At 35.2% G+C, this 26,550-nt stretch overlaps 2 protein-coding genes across 2 annotated transcripts; one reads left to right on the top strand and one right to left on the bottom strand.

Moving 5' to 3' along the window:
• Positions 1–7,438: 7,438 nt before the first annotated feature.
• On the bottom strand, positions 7,439–9,212 carry LOC106768280 (cytochrome P450 89A2-like). The gene has a single exon (XM_014653334.2). It carries the CDS (start codon positions 9,023–9,025, stop codon positions 7,529–7,531), a length of 1,497 nt encoding a protein of 498 aa, XP_014508820.1. The 5' UTR covers positions 9,026–9,212; the 3' UTR covers positions 7,439–7,528.
• Positions 9,213–14,809: 5,597 nt separating this feature from the next.
• Positions 14,810–15,611, top strand: LOC106766033. The gene is made up of 2 exons (XM_014650796.1): positions 14,810–14,955; positions 15,047–15,611. The coding sequence occupies exons 1-2, from the start codon at positions 14,810–14,812 to the stop codon at positions 15,609–15,611; spliced, it is 711 nt and encodes a 236-aa protein (XP_014506282.1).
• The last annotated feature ends 10,939 nt before the right edge of the window (positions 15,612–26,550 follow it).

Raw genomic sequence — 26,550 nt, 5'->3', positions numbered from 1 at the left:
CGGAATGGACCTAGGCAACGACCCAAGTTCGTCTTTGGGTTGAAATGTCACGAGAAGTCCAAAAGGCACAACTTTTTCTTACGAAGAAACTAGCAAAGGAAGGAAGTGTTACTACGCTACCTCAAGACACGACAAAAACCGCACCAAAACACAACAATCACTTCATAAACGTCGGTTAATGCACAAACTGAAGTCTATGATGTCCCAAAGACGTCGGTTAATGCAATGTTTGACGGCTTTATAGACGTCCCAAGTGTTACAGACTGACGTCTAAGCCTTAGACGTCGGTTAGCACAACAACTGATGTCTTTGTAGACATCGTTCTTTGAATTGAACCGATGTCTATATCGACGTCGCACCTGCAAAAAACGATGTCCCATTAACGTCACCCACATAGACGTCGGTTTTGGGGGTGACGTTAAAAGCCCAAAATAATTGACATCTAAAGCCCTTTCTGCACTAGTGCTAGTTTCTTCCATTCTCTTTCTTGATGATAATTTCTATCTCCATCTATAATATTTTCCCACTTTCTTGGTTTGCTTGAAATCAGTGTTTACAAACCTAAACAAAGGTATAATTAAATCCAAAATTTGCCCATTCTACAAATCATCTCTACTTTCCCATTTTGTCAAGCATGAACCAACAAAGAAAAACATTAAGATGCAGTTGTAGCAAAGCAAAGAAAATTTGATCAACGTGTTCTATATCTATACACAGATGATTGATTTAATTCAGTCAACTATAAGTTTCCTAAACAGTATCAATATTTGTCTATTTCTCTTTCATTAAAACATCTAATTGTCTTTTTGTAAAGCTTCAGATGTTGGGGCTAAGCTGCCCAAAGGTTGCACATTGTGTCATATTCTCCTGGAACCATGTGACACGAAGCAGACTATGCAATTTAAGGGCTATAGTGGTAGTAGACCAAGCATATGGGTCATTTAGGTAGAGAAGTATGAAAAGATTGTAGAGAGTTATGGTATACATTTTGCATCAGGGCACTATAATAGTATATTGTTTTCTGCAAAACAGTTCTTACTACACTAAATCCAAATCATACAATTAACCACATTTAGCAACATAAAACACCCAAACAACATTATGTATAACAATGGTTTAATGTCTCAATAGGTCCCTATTTTCGTCAAGAATCTCAAATAGGTCCCTTTCTTTTTCGGTGTCTCAATCAAGTCCTTATTTTCTTAAAATTGAATCAAATAGGGCCTTTCCATCAAATTGAGATGACGTTGTTAAGAAGGGTATGTTGACCGTGTAGTTTCTTATTATGTGGCATTGAAAATGTGACTAAATTGTATTTTTTTAATTTTTAAATTAAAAAATGAAGTATATTTTGTATATTTCATTTTTCAATTCAAGAATAAAAAAATACAATTCAGTCACGTTTTTAATGCCACGTAATAAAAAACTACACTGTTAGCATACCCTTCCTAATGACGTCATCTCAATTTGACGGAAAGGTCCTATTTGATTCAATTTTACAAAAATAAGGACTCAATTGAGACGCCAAAAAAGAAAGGGACCTATTTGAAATTCTGTACGAAAATAGGGATCTATTCAGACATTAAACCTATAACAATTCATAGAACATTGAGGACATTTCCACTAATTAAAATCAATCATTCCAATCAAACTTCAAATCAAAACTTGAATTAAACACAAGAGTACCTTAAAACGCTCAAAGAAAACATCTCTGCGATTCTAAGGGATTTGTCCCCATGTCACCCATTGCTCATCAAACTATACTTTAATGGTGGTTGTGATTGCTTTGGATGTTGTTTTTGTTGGATAAAACCTATACCAAAATAAAAGTCAAATATTAGAATAATACATTATACAATTACCAACATTAAATTCATTTTTTGTTACCCTCCTCCAACAGGTGTAATGATTGGACGATTGTTCGAAACATCTTCAAAATTTGCCGCTGAACTTGAATGTGGAAGTCCATCCCCTGTAAGAGGTGTTTGTGCAATATTTGTGGGAGTTGTTGGGTTAGAACCAACATGGCGGGAGGGTGATCTCCATTTATCAGCAACAACTTGTTGTGGACTAGGTGTGAAGGCAGGAACTTCCAATGAAGGTGGAATAGATGGTGGAGTAGGTGTCAAACCAGGAACTTGTAATGGTGGTGGAACAGATATCGCAGTGGAGGTAGAGCTAAGTGTATATGGCTGACTACTTGAAGCATTTACATTATTGAAACAGGACAACAACTTGATCTGATAAGATTTCTTCTTCCCCTTCTCCTTATCTTTCCTGAAGGTGGAATAGGAGGGTCACAACCACCTGTTGCCATATTCTTGAACATAAAAACAAAATTGTTGGGTCAATATATATTTAGAATTGAATGGAAAGGAAAAGTAAGAGAAGAAGATGATGATGATGTTTTTGTTTGCCATTACTACACAATGAAGCAGAAAATAAGAATGCAAAATTAATCCGCACAAAACCATTGCAGAATAAATTATAATTAGCAAAATAAGTACTCAAACACAAAAGGTGTCAAAATAACATGCAAAGTGCAATTACATAAATGATTTCATAACTTCTTCTTTCTCCACTCTAAAAGTATGGGTTTATGATCATCCATGGGTACACCAACACATCCTAACTCTATTCACTGGTAGATGTGTGAAATGAATCTTCGTCCTCATCTTCACTTTGTCCCTCTTCACTGCATTCTTCTTCCGATTCACTTGTTTCTTCATCCATATACCCTTCAACTGATGGTACATTGTTGGGGTCCACTTCTTGAAGATAAGCTTTTATATCTTGCAATCAGATAATTTCTTCAACTTCAATGATGTCAATAACAACTTCTTGAAGCACCTATTATTCCACCTCTTCTTTTCTTACGGCTAACTTTGCTATGTGCATAACACGCTACAATCTAAGCCATAACGTTTCCTTCTCATCTCCATCATTTCATTATGGATTACCTTTTCTCTGTGTTTCTTGTTTTAAGAAAACAGGCAAGCATAAGCTTTCACATGATTTTTTATTGCTAGTTTTTTATATTACCTTTATTCATCTCTCATTATTATGTTATATTTTATTATATGTGGTACCACCTCAAATACCAACTTAAACAAAGCATATTTTATTTTCTGAACATTAGAGGCCCATAATTGTTAACACCTAAAGAATGTAGCAGAAGGGCTACAAACATACCTCCAAATCATATTCTCAATAGCTACAGTCAAAGCATAACAAGAATAACCACAAACACATCCTATAGAAAGGAACTCTATATATAGTACTCGTAGAAACAGATTAAACTTTGATTCCCATAGAAGTATTTGTTTCTTATTGTTAAAAGATATCACAAGCATACATTGTAAAAAGTGTTGGGAAATAGGTAGGCTTCGTATTTACACCAAGAGGGGAGGGGTGAATTGGTGATGTTTCAAAAACAAAATCTTAATCTTTTATCAAAAGTACAAAGCTTTTTGAACTTTCTTGAAATGCAAGTAATGAAAATTTATATGCAATGGAAAAACGTAGTTGACTGCGTAAAATATAAAGTCGACTGAAATTAAAGAGTGCAGGGATAGAGAAAATCAAACACTGGTTTTTATACTGGTTCGGCCAACAATGCCTACATCTAGTGTCCTTCCAACCCAGGAAACAAATGCACTATAATGGTTGCGGTTTTTACAACAAGGAATTTATAGAAGACCTCACGTTAAAAATATAAATCTCCTCTCTACCCCACAACCAAAATATAGCTGCAATAACCAAACCAGACTTGCAGCAAGAATCCCCTCTTCTGCAATCTAAAATCACGTCGAACAATCCTCAATGTGAAACCCATGTACCACAACAAGTCCAATTCAAGCAGTCTTCACAAGATCCCAAGCCTTTACAAAAATGCAGCAGTCTTCACAAGATGTCAAGCCTTCACAAAAATGCAGCAGTCTTCACAGGATGCTAAGCCTTCAGTGATCAATCAAGAATCACCTTCTTGTGCAGTATTTGATCAGACAATGAGAGCGCAAGCTCTCTCCCTTTGAATCTCTCTCAAGAAAGATCACCACCGTCTTCTTGGAGAATTCTTAGAGCTGATAACACAGAGAATTCAATCTGAAACAAGAATGAAAATGTTAGATCGTCAAAAGTTTCTGAATAATTCGTGTTCAGCCAATTTATAGTTTTCTGTTAGTCAGATTGTTTCTCAGTCGAATAAGCTACTAATTCAGTCGACTGTATTATTACAGTTATAATAGACAGTCAACATAGTAGCTCTCAGTCAACAAAAATCAACACACATTTAATACAGTTGACCAAGTCATCAATGCTTAACTAACTTTTAAAAATATAGTCGTTGGAGCGCAATAGCATAACAGAAATCCAAATCAGATAAAAAACATAGTCGAATGTACACCAGACAAAGTCGACTGTCACATGTAAAAACACTTTGAAATTCTTTTCAACTCAAAACATCACGGAGCACTGATTCTCAAAATCTACACAAAGGTTTTAGCATAGTCGAATCCATTAATAATGTAGTCGACTGTACTATAACTTTGTCACACAGTTATAAGTTCATGAAAGTGCTTGTGGTTTTTCACATTAAAAAATGTGCAATAAAATATATGTGATAAAGCATTTCACATCGCACATAAGCATGTAAGCATGTTCCATAAATATATCAAACAATCAACATAGGAACATACAACACAGTTCATCAAACATGTTCAGCAGATATAACAATCAATACAGCATAAGAACAGGTAATGCAACAACATATGCACTGTTATTAAGCAAAGTGTTGTCATCATAAAAAACTAGAGTGATATAGAGTTTATGTTGTCAACAATCTCAACAAAGAGTTGATAGGGCTATCCTACAGTCTTCTCCCCCTGAACAACCTTTAAGTCTCTTGCGGTTGAACCTTACATATATATTGGTAAGGTTGTCAAGAAACTTCAAAAGCTAAGGAACCACTTATAATACAGTTTTAATAATGGTAAGTGGTAACATATTAGTAAGTATTGTAAGTATTACACAATAATTATACCACCAATAAAGCAAATGGTGTAGCTAAACATCATAGATAGTGGCAGTAAATCTTACAAACATAAGCAACAATTGTGATCAGGCAATGTCAAAAAAACTGACTTTAAGAAGTAAATGAAGCTAAGGTAAAAGTAACAACTTAAATAAATGACAAAAGAGGTTAAATTTGGTGAGACAACTAGTTCAAAATATAACTAGTTTGGGACACTAATTAAATCAGGTAACATACAGAAAATATATGTTTGAAATTGGATGCAAAGTAGCTTAAAATATCTTGAAAAAGTTAAACAGCTAATCAACTACATCTCGAAAAAGTTAAAATGACACTGACAACACTATAAACTCCTTCCTTCCTAAAGCGAAGTGGCTCAACATGAACCACAGGAGAGATGATAAGGTACAATCGCAAGGCATCCTATCCAGCAGACAAATTTTAATAATACAAATCACATACGTTGATATCAAAGCCATAGACTCAATTAGACTCAATTTGAAAAGGCAAGCAAAACATTCATTCTAATGTGTTGCAAGTAAAAAAAAAATAGTAAATCCAAAAATAAAAATTAAACAGAGAATCTAAAGGCCATAACGGGATATCCGTTGGGACTTCAACGAATATCCATATTCGTCGACGGATCTCGGTATCCGTTGAAGGCCCAGCAGATATCTGACTTCCGTTGTGGTCTTCGCGGGCTCCGTTCACGCCAAAAACTCAACACACAGTGGCATATAAAGTGCAGAATGAACAACAACAACAACACAACACATAACAAATGCAGCACACCATCATAGAACACAACAAACATCAAATGCATCAAACAATTTATCATCTATCATGCGTACAAGCATAGGAAACAACCACTAACCTGTTGGAGTTCAAACACACGAACCACCACCGCCACGAACGACACACCACCAACGCAGAGAAGAAAAAAAAGAAGAAACGACGAAAATGGAGAATGATGTGTTAATGGAAATGGAAATGAAGAGAAAGAGAGAAAGTAAGAGTGGGGGTGGGGCTTGCGGCTGAGTGAAAGTGAAAGGGGATTAGCGTTTTAAAAAATAAAAAGTAAAATAGGTAAAGGTAAAGTAAAAAGGGTAAAATTGAAATTTAAAAAAAAAATAGGGAGGTGTAGGGAGAAGATGGGGTGGTGGAGGGAGTAATTCTCAATGAAAAATCAGGGGTGCGTTCAACTCCTTGTAATTTCCTTTTCATGAATAAACTAATTCGGACTTAAATTTGCAACTTGGACCACTTATTTTCATGTTTTTGATCAATCAAACTTTAATTTTAGCTGCATCAACAAACATTAAACTATCCAAAATGATTTATGCAATTAAAAATCACATTTTAAGCCTCTTTAATTCCTAAACCCGATAAATCTAAACGTCACAAATTTTATTCAAATCAACCATTTAAACACAATTATTCCATTAAAAAATTGAAATTAAACCTAAAATGCGGGCATAAATATGCACTTATCACACCCCCACATTTATTCTTTTGCATTCCTAGGCAAAATTGATTAATTCCAAAACTTTGTTCTAGGTCATTTTATTCCATATTTGCATTTGGATCAAAAGAATGAATAACACCGAATACAAATCAATCATCTAGAAATGAATTTGTTATAGACATGCAAATTAAATCACTCTATCTTTAACACATGAGTTGATATTTTTGAATTCACAAGAAAATCAAATATAAAATATATCACTCAAGTCAACCCATTTAACACATAACTTATCAAGACATTCCTACCAATCTTAACCTTGTCATGCAATTCTAAAACCCAACGGAATGATGTCTTTTCAATAAAGGTTCTATGCTCCTGAGTTAATCTTCTATTCAACGTACCAATAAACTTGATTTTGAAAGAATGTCGCACACACAACTTTATAAAAAAAATATTTTTCACGTTACAACAATTCAAAAAATAATTATCAAAACATGAAACACAAAATGACAAAGGAAAAAGACTAAATGGAAAATGAGAAAAGAGAAGTGGAAGAAGAGAAAGTGTGAAAAGGAAAAGAGAATAATTAAAATGTCTTGTTCCTACTATCGAAGTCACTCAGAGTTTTCTATTTTCCAAAATAAAATTAACAAAATTTAAAAATTGGAGAAAGAATGAATATTTTTTCAAATTTTAAATGTTAAGAATATTTTCGAAATAAAAAGTCTATCTTTCCTCATCTTTTCCATGCCCGCTGTAAAAAATTGTTAATAAAATGTTGTTAAAACATCTTCTTCCTTTCAAAATATTTGAAAAAGCAACAAAAGAGAAGGAATATATCTCTTTTTGTTTTATAGTTTCTTTTACTAGCCTTTTGAATTTATGTCTCTGTATTCTCATGAAAGAAATCTAAGGCACATCGAGGCAATAAACCATGCTCGCATTAAAACCACAAATCTTATCAATTATACATCATCAAATTATTTTCCAACTTATTTATACAATATAGTGAGATGTGAACATTGCAGAGTCTAGATTCTTGGAGAAAGATGAACTTGCAATGCATTTTTCATTACCACAGTAAACTCTTGTTTCTCTGACAAATCTACATCCCCACCCTCTGGTACCTTCCACTCAAAATTCGAAACCAAATTGGCCACAAAGTATTCCAAATGAAGCAATGCCAGATTATAGCCAGGGCAAATCCTCCTCCCTGCACCAAATGGCATCATCTTGATCTCTTTGCTCCCAGTAATATCAAACCCCTCATCATTCATAAACCTCTCTGGCTTAAACTCCATTGGATCCTCCCATACCTTTGGATCCCACCCCATCTCTGCCACCATGAAGTTCACTGTCGTATTCTTAGGTACCAAGTAATCATTCAAAACCACGTCCTCAGTCGCTGAATGCGGCAGCACAAAGTGCCCCGGTGGGTGACGCCTCAAACCCTCCAAAACCACAGCTTTCAGATAAGGCAGTTTCTGCAACTCCTCCTCTTTCACTTCCCTCTCTTCTCTCTCACCCAATACCTCCCTTATCTCATCCACCACCCTCTCCTGCACATGCGGGTACTTCACCAAATTTGCCATGATCCACTGCAACGCAGTGGAAGTCGTATCCGTGCCCGCGTTTAAAAACTCATTACACAGCGTCACAAGTTCCTCTTCGTTGAGCTTGCGTTTCTCCTCAGGCAACTGCAAATCCAACAAAGTATCAACATACGAAACAACACCTTCCTCCTTGCCTTGCTTTTGCTTTTGCTTCCTGGTTCTTATAAGCGGAACCAGAACATCCTCTTGCTCCTTCCGAAGCCTCAGCAAGTCTTCCCAGTGTTTGCGGAACAAAACGCGCGTGACTCTGGGCCAGAAATTGAGGACGTTGAAGCTTCTAAAGCGCAGAAGCATCTGGCGCTGCACGCGCTCGATGTCTCTGACTTTGCCATCGTCGAGTCGTTGCCCGAAGCACATGAAGACGAGCAAGCAGAACATGGAGTATTGGAAGTGGTCGATGACTCTGACAGAATTGTTGGATTGGGATTGGGATTTGAGGTGCGTGAGGAGGGTGTGGAGGACCCAGGTGCGGATCTCGGAGAAGGACTTGACGCGGGAGTGGTGGAGCATCTGGGAGGTGAGGTTGCGGCGGAGGGTGCGCCAGGTGGAGCCATAGGAGGCGGAGCTAATGTTGTGTTGGTGGGTGGATAGGATTTGGGCGACGGCGAGAGCCTTGGGGCGATCGGAGAAAAGAGAACCATTTTGGACGAGGGCTTGGTGGGCGAGAAAGCGGTCGCGTACGAAGACGACGGGAGTAGCAGCAATGTGGAGGGTGAGAATGGGACCGTATTTGGCGTGGAGGGTTCGGAGAATTGGTTCGATTTGAAAGGATTTTGTGAGCCATAGGATGGTTGAGATGATTGGTATGTGTGAAGGGCCAGGAGGGATGGTGGGTTTGATGCGACGGGAGAAGAAGAAGCGTCTTATTAGGACGCAGAAACAGAGAGAGAGTATGATGAAGAAGCAGAACTCCATGAGTGGTTTGACCAGAGGTTGGCCGCGTTGTTGGGTTGAAGATGATGAGTCAAACCCACATGGATATTATATTATTCTATGAAGAAAGGGACAGGATCGTGGTCTCACTCAATCAATTACGGGTTTTCTTCTTGCATCTCTATTTTTTGTTTCTTCACCCCAAATAAATTTAATGTCATGTCAAATATAAATTCCTTGAGAATATATATAATACATATTCCTTGAAAAAAAAAAAAAAATATATATATATATATAATATTAAATTAATTAGGTAAACCGTTATTAATATTTATTAAATTAAATTTATTGCGGAAGGTATTATATTTACTAATATGGTAGTGCAAGTTAACTCTGATTATTTTTTTTCTTTATAATTAAATGATACAAAATTATGAATACACAAAATTTTAAAATTTAGTGCAGGAATTCATGGAATTTAAAAATTTAGTTAAGAATTCTATTGGATTTGGAAATCTGATTAAGGATGCAACGAAGTTTCGAAATTCGATTAAGTATTTTCTCATATTTTGAAATCCGATTACTTATTTTTCTGAAATTTTATCTTTTATTTTTTTAAAATTTATTTTTATTGTTTTTTATATTTATTGATATCTATTTTAGTTATTATTATTAAACAAATGAAGTATTCTATATAATGTCATGTTATAGGTGGGTTAGAGTCTTTATATCTAAGATGGAAGACTTTTTTTAAGTTTTCTGGAAGCTCCTTGTCAACTGGTTCATCAAATCATAAATTCTTAGTAATATATACTTATTCTTAATTGTCAATTTATTCAACTGCTGATAATTCACACATAGTCTAGAACTTTCATCTTTCTTCTTGACTGATAATAATAGAGTTTCCATTGTGAAACATTTGGTCTAATAAATTGTTTCTCTAATAAGTCTTTGATTTGCTTTTTCAATTCAGCTAACTCCTTAAATGCAATTCAATATGGAATAAGGTAATATTGGACCCATTCCTGGAATTAAATCGGCAGAAAAAATTCTCTTCTTTTACTCGATGGTAACCTAAAGACTTCATTTGGAAGGACATCAACATACTTTTTGACCGTTGAATGCCCATGATTTGTTCTTCAAAACTCTTCTTTTTCTCTTGAGTCATGATCATAAAATAAGATGCTCCATCTGTTACTTCCATTAGAAGTTTTTTAGCCGAGTCCAATTCTACACCATCAACATTTGGAAAAACAATCTTTTGTTGCCCTCAAAAGATTAACAAGTAATTGGCAATCAACCAATCCATCATAAAAATGGCTTCTACATCTTAAAGAGACATGCATATCAAATTCACTCTGAACTTGCATCCTATAGCCACAATCGGGCATTCGTAGACTAAATTGGTTAAGACTTGACACAATGTTGGTGTAGAAACCACTAGTTCACAATGTAGATCACTCACCAGTAACCTAAGATCTTTTGCACAATCCAATGACACAAAAGAATGTGTGACTCTATAATCGAATAAGACATTCACCAATTTTTCATACAATAAACAAGTTACTAAACAAACTGTGAGAATAGTTAGGCCTTATTTCTCTAACCAATAGGGGGGGTGAATTGGTTATTATTAGAAATATGTTCTTTTTGAAATCTTTTGGAAATCTTTTGCACTTTCTTTAAGCACAAGCAACCAAATATTTTAATGCAGTAAAGAGTCAAGGGATAGAAAACAAACACAATGATTTTTACACTGGTTCAGCTTCAATGCCTACATCTAGTCCCTTTCAATCAACTTGAGATTGAAAGACCTTTCACTATAAAGATTGAGTTATATAGCAAAACTTACAGAGACCAACTTTCAATGTAATCTCTTCTTTAACTCATAAATCTAATATAGGAACAACATAATATAGAAAGAACAATCTTCTTTCTAAAGTACCCCTTTGAGACCCTTCTCAAAGAAACAAGAACCAAACGTTCTTCTTCATGGCAACACGCATAAGGAAACCACAATCTATGGATTGAAAAAGATAAACCTGATCTTCACAGCAGAAACTCCAATAATGCAGATATGATCAACAACCTTTGAGCACAATTCTTGACAAAATCTTGATGTATTAACCCAAATTTAGTCCTTGATTCTTCAAGATGGTTCTTGGACGCTTTCTATAATCAAAACTCAATCACTTATGATTTCTTCTTGATAACTTGAAGTATTGTTGTCTGGTTCAAGAACATTATTAATAATGGTACTTGCAAAGTAATTAGGAAGGAAAACTGACATAGGTTCAATTAATTCCTTTAAAGAATTTCTTGTTTCAATGAAACCTTCATGAAAAGGAAAGTGTGATTCTCATTGAAAATCACATGTCTTGAGATGAAAATTCTCTTGTGAGAGTTAATGTATTTGTATCCTTTGTGTGAATTACTGTAACTGAGAAACACACACCTTGTTGTGTGAAACTGAAGCTTATTTTGATTGTACAGTTTGAGACAAGGATAATAGGCACAACCAAAAGGTTTTAAGTTTCCATAGTTAGGTTCTTTCTTGTAAACCAATGAGTATGGACTTTTGTTTGGGTTTATTGATGATGCTAGTTTATTGATTAAGTAACAACAGTTAAGAAGGCTTCCCACTAGTAGTGTAGGGGAATTTTGGCTTGTGCTAACAAGGTTCGGCCAAGTTGAGCAACATGTTTTTTTTTTTGTCTCAGCCTTGTTAATTTGTTAAGAGGTGTAAGGACAAGATATTCTAAATATAATTCCTGATTTTGAGGCAATCCTTTGAACAAGTTTAAATTCATCATCACCATCACATTGAATGACTTTAATTTTTCTCTTCAATTAATTTTTAATCATAGCTTTGAAAAGGGTGAAGGCATGTATAGTTTCTAATTTTTGCTTTAATAGAAAAATCCATGTGAACTTACTAAAATCATCAATAAAATGAACATAATATTTGAACCCAGATGGAGACAAAATTGAAGTAAGACCCCAATCATCACTATGAATTAAATCTAAAATTTCATTTGTATGTGAGAAAGGGCCTTTAGAACCTATGGGATTTCCCAAATTGACAAGTGTCATAAAATGTGAATGAGTCACTAGATGATGTTTTCACATTGCATTCCTTTAAGACTTTTTCTAGAACTTTATTGTTGGGATGTCCAAGTTTCCTATGCGAACTTTCTTTAAGTTTCCCTTATAGAAGAGATTTTCCAACTAGTTTGTCGTTCACAAAGCACCAAATTTCATCAAACTCAACAAGACTATTATTGTAAATAGTCATTTTTTGAAATACTCAATAAATTTTTGGTGATTTTTGGAACATAAAGAACATAATGCAATTGAAGATTATCCAATTTGGTTGATCTTGAGACCATTACTTTGAGTCTTTCACCATTACCAACAAGTAAGGAATTCTTACAATTACTTTCACTAAGTTCCTAAATTTTGTCACTTTAGTGAGTCACATGGTTGCTGACTCTATTGTCAAAATACCATCCATGATCTTGACCTTGATAAAGTGAAGCTATGAATGCACTGTGTGTTCCTTATTTTTCACTGTCAGTAGAGGAAGTTTCCCTAGATAAGACTTATCAAATCGATAATAATTGTATAGTAATGTGGCCAATCCTTCTACATACCTGACATACTAGTTTGAACATCCTACCTCTTCCTTTGCTACCTTTCGTGCTTCTTAAATAGGAACCTCTCCGATCATTTTGGGATCCAAATTTGTTGCCTCTAGACTCATTCTTGGCAACAAAGTTTGCAAAGGCATTCAATTAAGGTTGTTGAAATTAATGAATTGATCTAATCAACTTTCAAAGGTTAACAATTGGGTTTGCAATTCAACCCAACTGATGTTAATACGATCAAATAGTTTCATCAGAATCCAAACCATCTACTGTCTGAATCACTAAATCAGAGTTAGAAATTGGTGAACTTGCTAGCTTTAACTTATTAGCAAGGTTTTTCATCTTGCTAAGATATTACTTCATCTTCATGTCTCCTTTTGTGTGTTGTGAAATTCAGATTTAAGATAAACGATTCTAGATCTGGTGTGTACACCAAATAGGCTTTGAATTTCATCCCAAAGTTATTTGGATGTTTCACAATGAAGCAATTGAGTTATAATGTTAATTGACATCAAATTCATCAACCATCCTAAAATGACTTGATCTTGGGCTTGCCAATCCTTAGAACAAGGATTAACTTTTGTTGTCATGTTATCCACAACAATGAATTGGTTAGGACATTTTATTGTTTCTAGCGTATAGCCATCAAGTTTGCAGCCTCTAGTTACTAGTAATACTAGAGATTTCTATAATGAACAATTGTTTAGTCTAACTTGACAAAAATTGTAAATGAGATGTCTTTTTTTTTGCTGGCACCGGACAATGTGATTTTTGAGGTTATGGATCAAAAACTATGATACCAAGATACAAAAGGATATTAAATATTGTAAAAGAAAATAACTGCAAAAAGTAACATAATTTTGCTAATAGAGACCAATACTATATCATAGATTAATGCTGATAAATGATTACAATAACTATTGTAATATTACACCATAATAACAATTTATATTATTAATAGTTAAAATAAAAAATTATAAATAATAAGATATTGAACAAAATATTTAATTTCGTCTATCTAAAATTTTTTGCAAAAGTGAAAGAAATTAAAATAATATGTAGTAAATATTAATAGAATATTTATAATTAATTACGTCTTAATACTAAATAATAATTATAAGAAAGGAATATTTTTTAATAGATTCATTATATTACGAATTGTCCTTATTTTATTGCATTCAAAATATTGCAAATATTTTATTATTATTTATGTCGAGTTAATAATAATTATATTTTTAATATAATATAGTATATATTTAATAGAATCTTCTTTTTTATATTTTTATTATAAATAAAATAAATAATAATAAGTTAATAAATGAAATTGAATTTATATATTAATAATACATAAATATACTATACCTATTATTAATTTTCTTTTAGCATCTTATTTTCTATTGTTTTTACTTTATTATTTAATCTCCATATCATCAAATTTAAATTAAAATAAAGCATTAACTCCAGTAAACAACAGTACTTATTCATTTTTTCAACCATCCACTTCTTTTGCCCACAAAGTAGCTTTTTGATTGGAAATGATTTCTTAATGGGTCACTGTTACGCGCCAAAATGTGGTGGCTAAGATGTCGTAATGGCGTATGAAATGGGATTTGTTGTCTTTGTCTTTTAGCCTTCTTTAGCATCACGTTATCAGATTAGTCGCGAGTGCTTTGGCTGGGGAGATTTGAAAGGAATAGTCCTAAAAGAAATGGTTGTTCAATTATTGTATATTTGTAAGTTGAATTATTTGTTGGGGGAAGTAAGTTTGGTTTTTGTGTGTTTATCCAAAATCTTACGTGCTACTTCAAGTTTTTCTCAACTTTCCTTAGAGATATTTTTTAGCAGAAAAATTATTTTTTTTTGTGTGATGATTTATAAGAAGTGAAATTTATCTATCAAATAGTAATATTTTTTTTTAATAATACTAATATTTATTATTACATGTAAAAGAGAATATGTTATAATAAAAGGATATGTAACAAAACTGAAATTTTATTCAAAATTTATTATAACAAATTTAGTTATATATGAAAGTTAAATGCGTAAGTTTATATATTAAATTAATATAATATAGATTTTTATATTATACAAAGTGTGGAAGTTTGAGAACGGTTTGAGAAAGAAGATAAAATTACTTGTAAAAGGATTGTGTATTAAGGAGTTCTCCGTCTTAGTGGAGATGGTCCGTGATATGGAAAAGATCAAGGGAAAGCCAGAAGGGCCGCAGAGGCAGCAGATCCAGGCACTGAGGGTTGATGGACCAGTAATATCAAGATGTGGCTTCAGTTCTAGGAGGACCCCTTTCTCTAGACCTACTTCTTCTGGGTCNAGGGGTTCTTCCTCTCAATCATCGGGGCAGTTCAACTTTGCTAGCTAGGAGGACCCCTTTCTCTAGACCTACTTCTTCTGGATCCAGGGGTTCTTCCTCTCAGTCATCGGGGCAGTCCAACTTTGCTAGCTCCGTGAGATGCTTCAGGTGTGGAGGACCACACCTTCAGGTTGTTTGCCCTCAGCTAGAAGGGTATAAGAGCTGCATCACTTGTAGGCGAGAGGGACATTATGTCAGAGACTGTCCTACTACTAGGAGGGTTGGACCACAACCACACCAGGCAGGGAGACCTATTCAGAGGGGTGGTCCCAGACCACAGGCTGCAGGAAGAGTTTATGCTTTGACTGGAGTTGAGGCCACCGGTGCAAGTAACTTGATTGTCAACAGTTACATGTTGTTTGGAGCTCCTTGTGTAGCATTGTTTGATTCAGGGGTGACACATTCGTTTATGTGTAAGGCTTATGTGGAGAGGCTTGGTCTAGTTGTTAGAGAGCTTCCGTGCGACCTGGTGGTGTATACACCAGCGGTTGGGTTAGTTAGGACATCTAACGTTTGCACCAGATGTCCTATTGAGGTAGAGGGATGCAGGTTCACAGTGAACCTTATTTGCTTGCCACTGCAAGGGCTAAAGGTAATCTTGGGAATGGATTGACTATCCGCCAACCACATTCTCTTAGACTGCGGGGGAAAGAAGCTGATATTTCCCAATGAAGACGAGAACATGCCATTATCACTTGGTGTGTTGAGACAAGACCTTATAGAGGGCGCATGCTGTTTCCTGGTCATGTCTCACATGGACGGAATGCTAGACTTAAACCCTTCAGCTAATGAAGACCTTTTAGTGGTGAACGAATTTCTTGATGTCTTCCCCGAAGAAGTTTCAGGTCTACCTCCTCCGAGAGAGGTAGAGTTTTCTATAGATTTGGTGTCGAGAGCAGGGCCGATTTCCATAGCCCCTTATAGGATGGCTCCAGCTGAACTAGCTGAGTTAAAGAAGCAGATAGAAGAGCTGCTAGAAAAGCAATTCATTAGGCCCAATGTTTCACCCTGGGGTGCACCAGTCTTGTTGGTGAAGAAGAAAGATGACAACTCAAGATTGTGTGTTGATTATAGGCAACTTAACAAGCTCATGATCAAGAACAAATACCCTTTGCCACAGATAAACGATTTGATGGATCAATTGCACGGAGCTACGGTGTTTTCCAAGATTGACTTGAGATCGGGCTACCATCAAATCTTGGTAAAAACTGATGATGTGCAGAAGACAACTTTCAGATCCAGATATGGCCACTACGAGTATGTAGTTATGCCTTTTGGTGTGACTAATGCTCCAGCCATCTTTATGGATTATATGAACAAGATCTTTAGACCGTTCTTGGATAAATTTGGGGTTGTCTTCATAGATGAGATACTAGTTTATTCCAAGACTTGAGAAGAGCAGGAAGATCACCTGAGGACAATGCTTGGAGTATTGAGGGAGAGAAAGTTATATGCAAAATTGTCTAAGTGTGAGTTCTTGATGGATGAAGCGCATTTCCTGGAGCATGTTACCTCGGTTGGTGGAATTGTTGTTGAGCAGTAATGGAGTAGGAAAGACCTAAGACTGTTACAAAGGTCAGGAGCTTTGTAGGCTTAGCGGGCTATTATCGCTGCTTCATTGAGAACTTTGCTCGGATAGTAGCACCGTTGACACAATTGACCAGGAAGGATCAACCTTTTGTTTGGACTGATAGGTGTGAAACTAGCTTCCAAGAGCTAAAGCAAAGATTGATGAATGTACCGGTGTTGATCATTCCTAACATAGGGAAACCCTTTGAGGTTTACTGTGATGCTTCCTACCAGAGATTGGGATGTGTGTTGATGCAAGAGAAGAGAGTGGTTGTCTATGCCTAAAGACAACTCAAAGTGCATGAGAAGAATTATCCCACCCATGACTTGGAGTTGGTTGTAGTTGTTTTTGCATTGAAGATTTGAAGACATTACTTGTATGGAGCTTAATTTCAGGTATTCAGCGACCACAAGAGTTTGAAATATCTATTTGATCAGAAAGAGCTTAACATGAGGCAAAGGAGATGGATGAAGTTCCTTAAAGACTATGATTTTGAACTCTTATACCACCTTGGGAAAGCAAACGTGGTAGCAGACGCTTTGAGTAGGAAGTCGGTGCATGTTTCTTGCTTGATGATTAAAGAGTTGAAGCTGGTGGAGTGTTTTAGAGACTTGAGATTGCAGGTTGAGCTAGAGCCTGACAGCATCAGATGTAGTAAGTTGGTGGCGTCTAGTAGCTTGATTGAGCGTATTAAAGAAGGACAATTATTAGACCCCGAGCTTCAAACGTCCATAGCTTTGATTGGTATTGAGAAAGGGAAAGACTTCAACACAGGGACGGATGGTCTCTTGCGATTCAGAGGTAGAACGTGTGTTCTTAATGATGGAGAACTTAAAAGGTTAATACTTGAAGAGGGGCATCGTAGTCATTTCAGTATGCACCCAGTCATGACCAAAATGTACCAAGACCTCAAGAAGTCATTCTGGTGGTCAGGCATGAAGAAAGACATAGCTTAGTTTGTTGCTTCTTGCCTAACTTGTCAGAAGGCCAAGGTAGAACATCAAAGACCTGGAGGTTCATTACAGCTGTTAGAGATTCCCGAGTGGAAATGGGATAAGATAGCCATGGACTTTGTTACTCATTTGCCACACACTGTGAGGAGGCACGACGCTATATGGGTGATAGTAGGCAGACTGACCAAAAGTGCTCACTTCTTGGCAATCGACTTGAGGATGTCTATGGCAAAGTTGGCACAACTGTATATTAAGGAGATTGTGAGGTTTCATGGGTTGCCTTCCAGTATTGTATCAGACAGAGACTCTCGCTTCACTTCCAGATTTTGGTAAACATTGCAGAGTGAGATGGGTAGTAGACTGTAGATGAGTTCGGCTTATCACCCTCAGACAGATGGCTAGTCTGAGAGAACAATCCAATCACTAGAAGATTTGTTGAGGACGTGTATCCTGGATCACTTAGGAGTCTGGGATGAGGTGTTGCCCTTGGTTGAGTTCATTTATAACAACAATTACCAAGCCAGTATTGGTATGGCGCCATTTGAGGCCTTGTACAGGACCCCTCTGTATTGGTTTCATGAGGGTGAATCTTTATTGACTTGGCTAGAGTTAGGGTAGCAAACTACAGAAAAGGTTAATCTTATTCAAGAAAGGACGAAGGCATCTTAGAGTCGACAAAAGTCATATGCTGATCAGAGGTGGAGGCCATTAGAGTTCGCAGTTGGGGATCATGTGTTCCTCCGAGTGACTTCTACTACTGGTGTAGGAAGAGCCATTCGTGCTAGGAAACTATCTCCTAGGTACCTTGATCCTTACTAGGTTCTACGACGCATAAGACCTGTAGCTTATGAGATAGCTATGCCACCCTAGCTGACTAATCTTCATCTTGTATTTCACGTCTCACAGCTTTAGAAATATGTACCAGATCCTTCTAATGTGTTAGAAGCTGAAAATGTTCAAGTCAGGGAAGACTTATATGTGGAGGTGCAACCAGTTAGAGTTGAGGAGAGGCTAACCAAACAGCCTAGAGGGAAAATTGTCTGACTATAAAACCTATCTCCCTTTGTCTAACAACTAATAAGGTCCCACCTTTTTCACTCTTACTTTTCATGCAAAGACTTCCCCTTGTAACTCACATTATATTTTCTCTCTTCTTTATAATTAAAACCCCAACATCTCATACTACCCACCTATACTCTCTCATCAACTTTCTTTAAACTCTAAAACCAAAATCAAAACAAAACTTCCCATTTCAAATTAAAAAATCATAAACTGAACTTTCTCTTTCCTATTTTCTCCACCCCAACATGGGGCCACACCCTTCATTCCACTTAAAGACTAAGCCTTTACTTTTCTCTTTCATCCTATCCATTATGTAAAACCTTTCCTCTACATGAAAGAAAACACCACTCCCCATTCTCTTTTCATATTAAATTCTTGTTTCAATACCTTTTCTTCATTTCAATTTCACCACTGCAGCATTCAGACACAAACTTTCATCTTTCTTTTTCTAAAACTTCAATCCCAAAAGGAGTGAAAACATTCCTCTTTGCATCTAACGAAAAACATTCCTCTTTGCATTCAACGATAAACATAACACCCATTACTTTTTCCTTCCATCTTCTTCTACCTATTTTCGTGAGTTTCTACCCTTCTTAAAAAATATATTTCTCCTGCATGTTTCTATCGACTTCCCATACGTTAAATTTAAAGCAGTTAATTCCACACCAGTCACATTCATAAATATCACATTCTGATTTCACCAATTCCACATTTCAGTTCACGCCGTCAAGTCAACTTAAAACCCAAAATACACTCCAAAGCAGTACAACAATCTAGAGTATAACATATATACATTAATCAAACAGATTCAAGCATTTCATTCAAAGGAAAATGATTAGCTCCCCTTACCTTGGTTTTCACAACACAACCAAGTGAAGATGCCCTAACAGTGCCCTTCACTGCACAAGAACTCAACAGTACCTATAAACCACTACATTGGTGTCGAGTACAACTCTTAGAGTTAGAAAAAGTGGAAATCACGAAGGGAAAAGGCCACTAGCTACATGCAGCCAGAAAAGTTGCATGCCCTAAGCTCAAGAACAATGGGAGAAAGAGGGGGAAATGACTTACCTGTTGGAACAAAGAACTGTTCGGTTTGTTTTGAAGCTCTCTACGTCAGGAATGCTATAACATCTTCAAATAAAGGATTGAACGGTTCAATTAACTGAAAATCTAGAGAGAAGACAGATGATGTTGAAGAACTTAGGGTATATAGAGAGAGTTCTTTAGATAATGAATTAAATTTAGTTTTCAGAAAAACTCTTCTAAGACTAAGGTACCCTTAGCTTATGGACCTAGCTGTCCTAAATATAAAGTCCAATGACTCTTAAAAGAATTTTTAAGTCCTTACGAAAAACATGTTATAATATATTTTTAATATGATTATTAATTCATCACCAGTGATAATAAGTAAACGTGATAACAAAATTATAATTATATTAAAAACTTATTATGATAGATTAAAAAGATTTATGATAATATATTTTTATTATAATGGTTAATAAATTAATTCTTAATTTTTTCATATTATTTACATATTATCTTTTTCTCGGTTCAATCACTTATGTATTTTTTCATTCTCGATTCATCTATATATTCTATCTTCTTTGACTTTATTCACATATATTACTTGTTATTCTTTTAACCAACTCATTATTTTTTTTTTAAGTTCCGAAGATTTTAATCTAAGTCTAGTTATAAGTTAGTAATTAAAATATTTTGGTTAATAAAATTAAGTTTATTTTGATTAGTATAATATGGGTAATTTAATAGGAACATGTTGTGGTGGATCAAGTGTCATAAATACAAATTTTGTGTACAAAATATTGATTGTTTTAAATATAAAGTTGAAACGTGTGTCAGAAATAGTAATTTAAATATTTGTTAAATGACTTATATTTGGCTAACTTAGTATTACTTTTTATAAGAATAGCTTTTTGCAGAGAAGTCGCGAGAGTTAAGAATTCTTCCTTTTCTTCTTCTCTTCCCTCTATTTTCGATTTACTTTTTATTTTTCTAACAAAACGAAAATCCTACGGCCAGATTCTACGGCGCGAGTTTGAGAGGTAGAGAGATCGAGATATAGAAACCAAAACGTGATAGGCATAGGGGGCGCGATTTCTTGAGAAAGAGAAGGAGAGTCGTTGGGATTCTGGAGTTTTCGGGCAAACTTGGGAGAAAGTCTAATTAGGAACAAAGCGAGGAGGACGAGGGAGAAAGAGAGAGCACGGAGGACGTGAGTTCGGTGCACGAGCAGTACGAGATTAGGGTTTTCGGGTCAAGGGTTTAATTGTGAGAATGTATCGAACCAGGTATTAGAAAACTTACCTAGTCTAAATTCATGCTTATAATGTGTATTCTGTTATGCAACACAATAGGGTTTATCTCCAATATATGGGTGTTGTCTTGGTACTCGATTATTTCTTTTGATGTTCAAATAGTTATGTCTGTATTTGCAGTATATAAGAATGGTTGTTACCTTGGAGCACTGGTTATTGTTCTCGGTTATGGTGTTTGTGTGTTTTAAACGTTTAGATATCAGATTGTGGATGTTGTAAATGTATATGAAATGTGTTCTCCTGGTGTTAGAGTGATTTTCACTTATTTGGTTGCTGTGGTGACTAATTCATATTATTGGTGTGTATTACAAGTGCCTAAGACCCTTTTTCATATGCCTATGTAGTTAAACTAGGTGCCAAGAATTCCCAAGCAGTTGGATTCTCGTGGATTAGTGGTAAGAAGGATGTTTCTTATGTCTAAATCAGTTCTTAGAAGGAACAATCGATTATCTTAATAAATAATTGATTATCTCTGAGTCTGGTCTAGAGCTATTCTACTAGAATTATAGTTAGTGATAAATGATTATCTTAGTGTTTCTTTTTTTTTTTTTTTTTTCTGAAAGATGAGCTATGTCGAAAGATGGTAGTTGATGTCGGTGTGTTAGAGTGCAATATGAGATGTTTCCAGAGGAAATAGAGCTGGTTTACCTGTTTGGGTTATCGATGACTCTTAATTGATGGTGAAGCATGCTGGGATGGTTGTGATTATCCAAGTTATGTGGTTGACGGACGGGCATGCTGGGGTGATGGACATGTCTGCTTGTTAGTGTACTTAGGTTTGGGTATAAGTTTACATTGTTATGTTAGAGTAAGTATTAATATTACATGTGTAGGTAAAGGGAGCTGACTTTGGTCTCTGGTTTATGTGTTTAAATGCGTGGTATCCATGAGTGAATGTCCATGATCATGGTGTTGTGATGCTTAAAATTTTCTGTTGTCTTTGGTGGTTTATTTGTCGAATTATGCTTGCTGTTTGGCAGGACCAGAAGTGGTTTTTGATGAGAAATTTTATGAGCATGTGTTGATACTAGTGTAGGATATATTTCTGTTGTCTTTAGTGTGAAATTGAATGCGGGAACAGCAGCTGCAAACCTGTAAATATTCCTTTCTGGTTTAGAATTCATTTAGCTCTTTGATGCAGTATTTTGTTTTGTTGTAATGATATACTTGAGGATTATACCTGCAACGTGGAAACATCATGTTGGTGTTGTTTTGAGTTCAGCAAAGGCTGCTTTGAGCAGTGTTATGTGTGTTTTCTTAGTCCTTGTGATATTAGATTAAAGGAGAGTTGTTTGTGCAGTACTATTCATTCTCCTAGCAGAATGAGTGACTGTTTTGTGTAATTTAAGGTGTTATAGGTTTGAGCTAGTATTTAGCATTTAATTAAAATTCGTAGGTGCAGCTGGTTTGTGGGGTAGTGCTACGTTTATTTTTTTTAGGAAGAGCATTTATCCTTTCCTTCTAGATAAATCTGAAAATATGATAAGAAAATTGGTGTTTTGATGGAAGAGGACGAAGTCTAGAGTGGTGCAGCACTGACCGTGGATTTGAGTGGCTCCTTAGCCTGAGTAAGCTGCTGGAGTTTATAGTTGGTTTTCTTTGCTGGACCAGTTTGGACGTGAAGAGTGGGCACATTTGGCAGTTTTTGGATGCTACCACCTTCCTTACTTCTTAACTGGATGGGTAGGACCAGTTTTGGATTATATATGATGCATGATGATGATTCACGTTAATAGCCACTGAGTTGGTCGGGAGAGGAAATTGATCATTGGTTTTACTTTGTCCCAACCAATTCAAGTTAGATTATGTTTTATTTGGTGCAGCAGATTTATTTTTAGAAGCTTCTAAGTGAACTAAAGTATCATTATTGGTTGGATGCAATGTTTGGTTTTAGTTTAAAGTAGCTAGAATTTTGCTAGACTAGTTTTCACGTGAAAGAATGGCATATTATATTCTTTTCTAATAGGTTGAATTTTGGATGGTGCATCTTTTTGTCTTTTTTTTTCCATGAATTAGTGGTGCTGAAATATGTGGGTGATATAGCTTGATGCAGCTACTTTTACCGTGCTAAAAGCTACTATAGGTTCAAGGTGAATGTTAAGTTGACGTAAGGATTGGTTTCACTTTAGACAAATTTAGATTTGGTGGGGACCATTTCCAGGTTGATGTTTCACTTATGAATATAATATGTCATAGTTTAGGTTGCTAAAAAATGTAAATTCACTTTAGAAATGAGGACATTTGTTGAGTTATTGTAATTGGATCACCTTTTGGTAGGTGCATACACTTGGTGGAAAGGCTAAGTGTTTAAACAAGTTGCCGGAAAATTTTATCTTTGCTGCCCAGTTTTTTTTTTTAGCAATTTATTTGGAATTTTAACCAAGTATTTTGGTGTGCCAAACCTGTGCAAAAGTTGTATTATACGTGGTTATGGTGCAAGTGCAATTTTTAAAGGAACTATTAGGAGTTTTAAGCTGCTGGGAAACCTTTGTAATGCTTTAAAATTTAATTGAACCTTGTTTGAACTAATAGAAGTCTTTGGGATTATGTTTTTTATACTGTCTGTCTCTTATTAATGTTGCAAGTTGCTGTCCTAATTAATTTCAGAGTGCTGGTTGCGGTTATAAATGAAATGATATTGGTTTCTTTGCTATTAGCTGTGAACATAGATACCCTGCTGTTCATTATTTGATTTTCTGCTGATTCTATCTAGATTACACGAATATTGCATTCCAATTGTCGTGAGATATTATTTATATTCTGCTTCTGGACGTTTGTGATACTGGTATGGATGGAAAGAAATAAAAAGCTAGGTAATGTTCTGTTAAATAGGTGTGTTAATTGGTAGGAGTCCTTAAATGATACACAAGTATGTAGGATATTTTAGTGCAATATCATGATAATATGAGCTTCGTGAGATAAAGAATCTTTTATTTGACTGTGCAACTCAAAAGGTGTGATACAACTGATTGTTGTTGGTCAAACTGGGTTAACTTCGAAATGAAAATCTGTTTCCCTAAGTGTACCCGTGCATGCTTATTGATTTATCTAGATTGAGATTATATACATCTGTATTGACTATGATGAAGTGTGATGAGGCCCATAGGGAGATGAGGCCCAAAGAACCATTGGTCCACTCTTATTGGGAGAGTACGGACCCTAGCAAATGGAAAGTATATATGAGGAGAAGGAAGAAAGGCACTATAGAAGGTGCTGAGCTGGCAGGGGTAGTATGGTCAATGTCTTGAGTCTGTTAGAGGTTGTTAGGGTGAGAGAAGAAGGAATGCGATTATAGGGGATGTGGGGGAAGGTTTTTGGGCAGAGAGGGAAGAGAGGGAATCATGTGTTTTTCGATAAGGAGCTCTGCTCACACCATAGTGATTTCAGAATTGTTATAACCTGTTCTGGTTTGGCTAAGGAGGTTATCTATGGTGCTGGGACTTATGGGTACATTGGTTGATTCTAAAATTGATAGTCTGCTGTTTTGGGAGAGTGTAAACTAAAGTTTGATTTCTTTTTATAAATGATGGGGGCTTGAATACTGGTGTGTTGCTTGAATGCATGATATGTTACCTCTGAACTGCATTATATCATTGCAAGATCATTGATTCATTGTGACATGCGGATGAGTTGACATCTATTTTACTGTACTGTTGTGTTGCTGCACTGTTTGGATGACCCTTTTGTTTGTTGAATGTGGTAGATAAGTTGGCATCTCAAAATGAAATGGTTAGAAGTGAACTTAACAGATTAACTTGTACCCATGTCCAACTGTTAAAACTGGCTTGTTATTATCCAACTGTTGAATTGACTGGCTGATCAGGCGCTTGGTACCTCACATGTCTTGACTGTAAACTTGTTTAGTTTGGATTTTTTTCTCTCTCTTTGGATTGTATTGGTTGAGTACTGGTGACATTGAGTTATGATATTATGATTGTTGCAAGTTATATGTGAAGATTGACATGTTCGTCTAATTTAGTTCTCTTGTCTTCTGGATGAAAAGAAGAGTAATTAACAAATATATTAGCCATGAATGAACTAATTTCATAGATCATTGGGTTGTCTTTTACTCTTTCTGATCCTGAGAATGGTTATTCCAGTTGTTACGACATTAGGTCCGCGCTTTGCTGAAGAGGTTTTTGCCGGATCTTGTTAATTACCAATTTAGTCAAGGTTCAAGGCCATTCCTTCCTCCTAAATTTTGTTTATTTTCTCCTTAGCTAAATATCGAAACTTATTAACTGTTTGTTAGTTTATAAGGAGAACACACAATTATTAACATACACTAAAATTCAGTTGTTTTTTGTTCTTTCAGGCTGCTGAAACTAAATTTTAGTTGTATATATCCTTCCACAAGTTTTCTGATACTTTATAGGTCTTGTTTAATATGATAACCTCTTTAGGTTTTATTTATATGTACCAAAATTCTAAACTGCACCATTATCCACTCATTTTAAAACTAAATCCATTTTTCCAATGGACATATACAAGTCTAACAGTTCTTAATATTGTAAATTCGTAATATTAAAAGCTTTAGAATATATACTACGCATTTTGTCAAGTTTGTCAAAAGTCCAGTTAAAAAATGAAATGAAAGGTCAGAAGATGTGAAAACATGGTGTGTTCTTGACCCAATTTTGGAGACTAGTTATGTCTGCTATGCCTTTCTAACTTGCTTAGCAATAACCAATTCAAGGGTTGTTGGAATTTCGAAAGTTTTTTAATTTGGAGTTTTGAAAGAGTGGCTGGTCACATTATGTTTTTGCATTTTGAGCTTTAGTGATTATTTGACATTGGATTTGTCGGGATCTTGAAACCTTTTGTGATGAACATACTATAAAATGTTTTTTGGATTTGGCCAAAGTTGTTGGAATTCATTTAATTGTTGTACTAGGTTTGTTTTGGTTTTGGAAGGTTTCATATAACAGGATTGTATGGTGGTGGATAGAGGTGTCAAACTAACTCATGGCCCCAGGGCCAGCCCCAACCCACTGTTGAAAAAGCCCTATTTTAAGAAGCCGCCCAAGTAGGGGGTCAGAAAAAAGCCCCAACCCCTAAAACCCCCTCTCAAGTGGGTTAGGGTCAGGGTTAAAGTGGGTTTAGCCCCACTCTAAAACTTTAATTAAATTTTAGAAATAATATAATTTATATATATACATAATTTATTTTAATTTTACTCTTTCTCTTATTATAAATATTATATATTATATTATATTAAATCTTATTATTATAATAATAAATATTTCTTTTCTAACGTTTGAATTTTATTGTTATATTATTATAAACAAATTGTCAATTAATTATATATATAAACTTTATCAAAACATTATTTTTTCACAAAATAACATTTGTTAGTTTTGAGACAGTTGGTGTACGTTTTTAAATACTAACGCAGTGTTGTTTTTAAATGATTACGTTTGAAAAATAGAAAAGTAAAAATAATTGTTTTCCATAAACTAAAATTAGCTTAAACTTTATTATCTTATTAAATATATATTTTAATTAAAATTATTATCTTATTAATTTCTGTTGGTAATATTTTGTAAATTAAACATTTTTAATTATTTAATTATTTCTAAAACTTACTATTTTGATAAACTAAAAAATTATTTTTAACATAAAATTATT

This window comes from Vigna radiata, chromosome 7 (genome assembly GCF_000741045.1).
Source record: "Vigna radiata var. radiata cultivar VC1973A chromosome 7, Vradiata_ver6, whole genome shotgun sequence".
Classification (NCBI taxonomy): domain Eukaryota; kingdom Viridiplantae; phylum Streptophyta; class Magnoliopsida; order Fabales; family Fabaceae; genus Vigna; species Vigna radiata.
Note: the sequence above shows the minus strand (reverse complement) of the source record. Positions and strands in the feature narration are given on the sequence as shown.

Bases quoted from the DNA above. Each gene is read 5' to 3' on its own strand.
- LOC106768280 (XM_014653334.2), bottom strand. From the start codon at position 9,025: ATGGAGTTCTGCTTCTTCATCATACTCTCTCTCTGTTTCTGCGTCCTA.
- LOC106766033 (XM_014650796.1), top strand. From the start codon at position 14,810: ATGGTCCGTGATATGGAAAAGATCAAGGGAAAGCCAGAAGGGCCGCAG.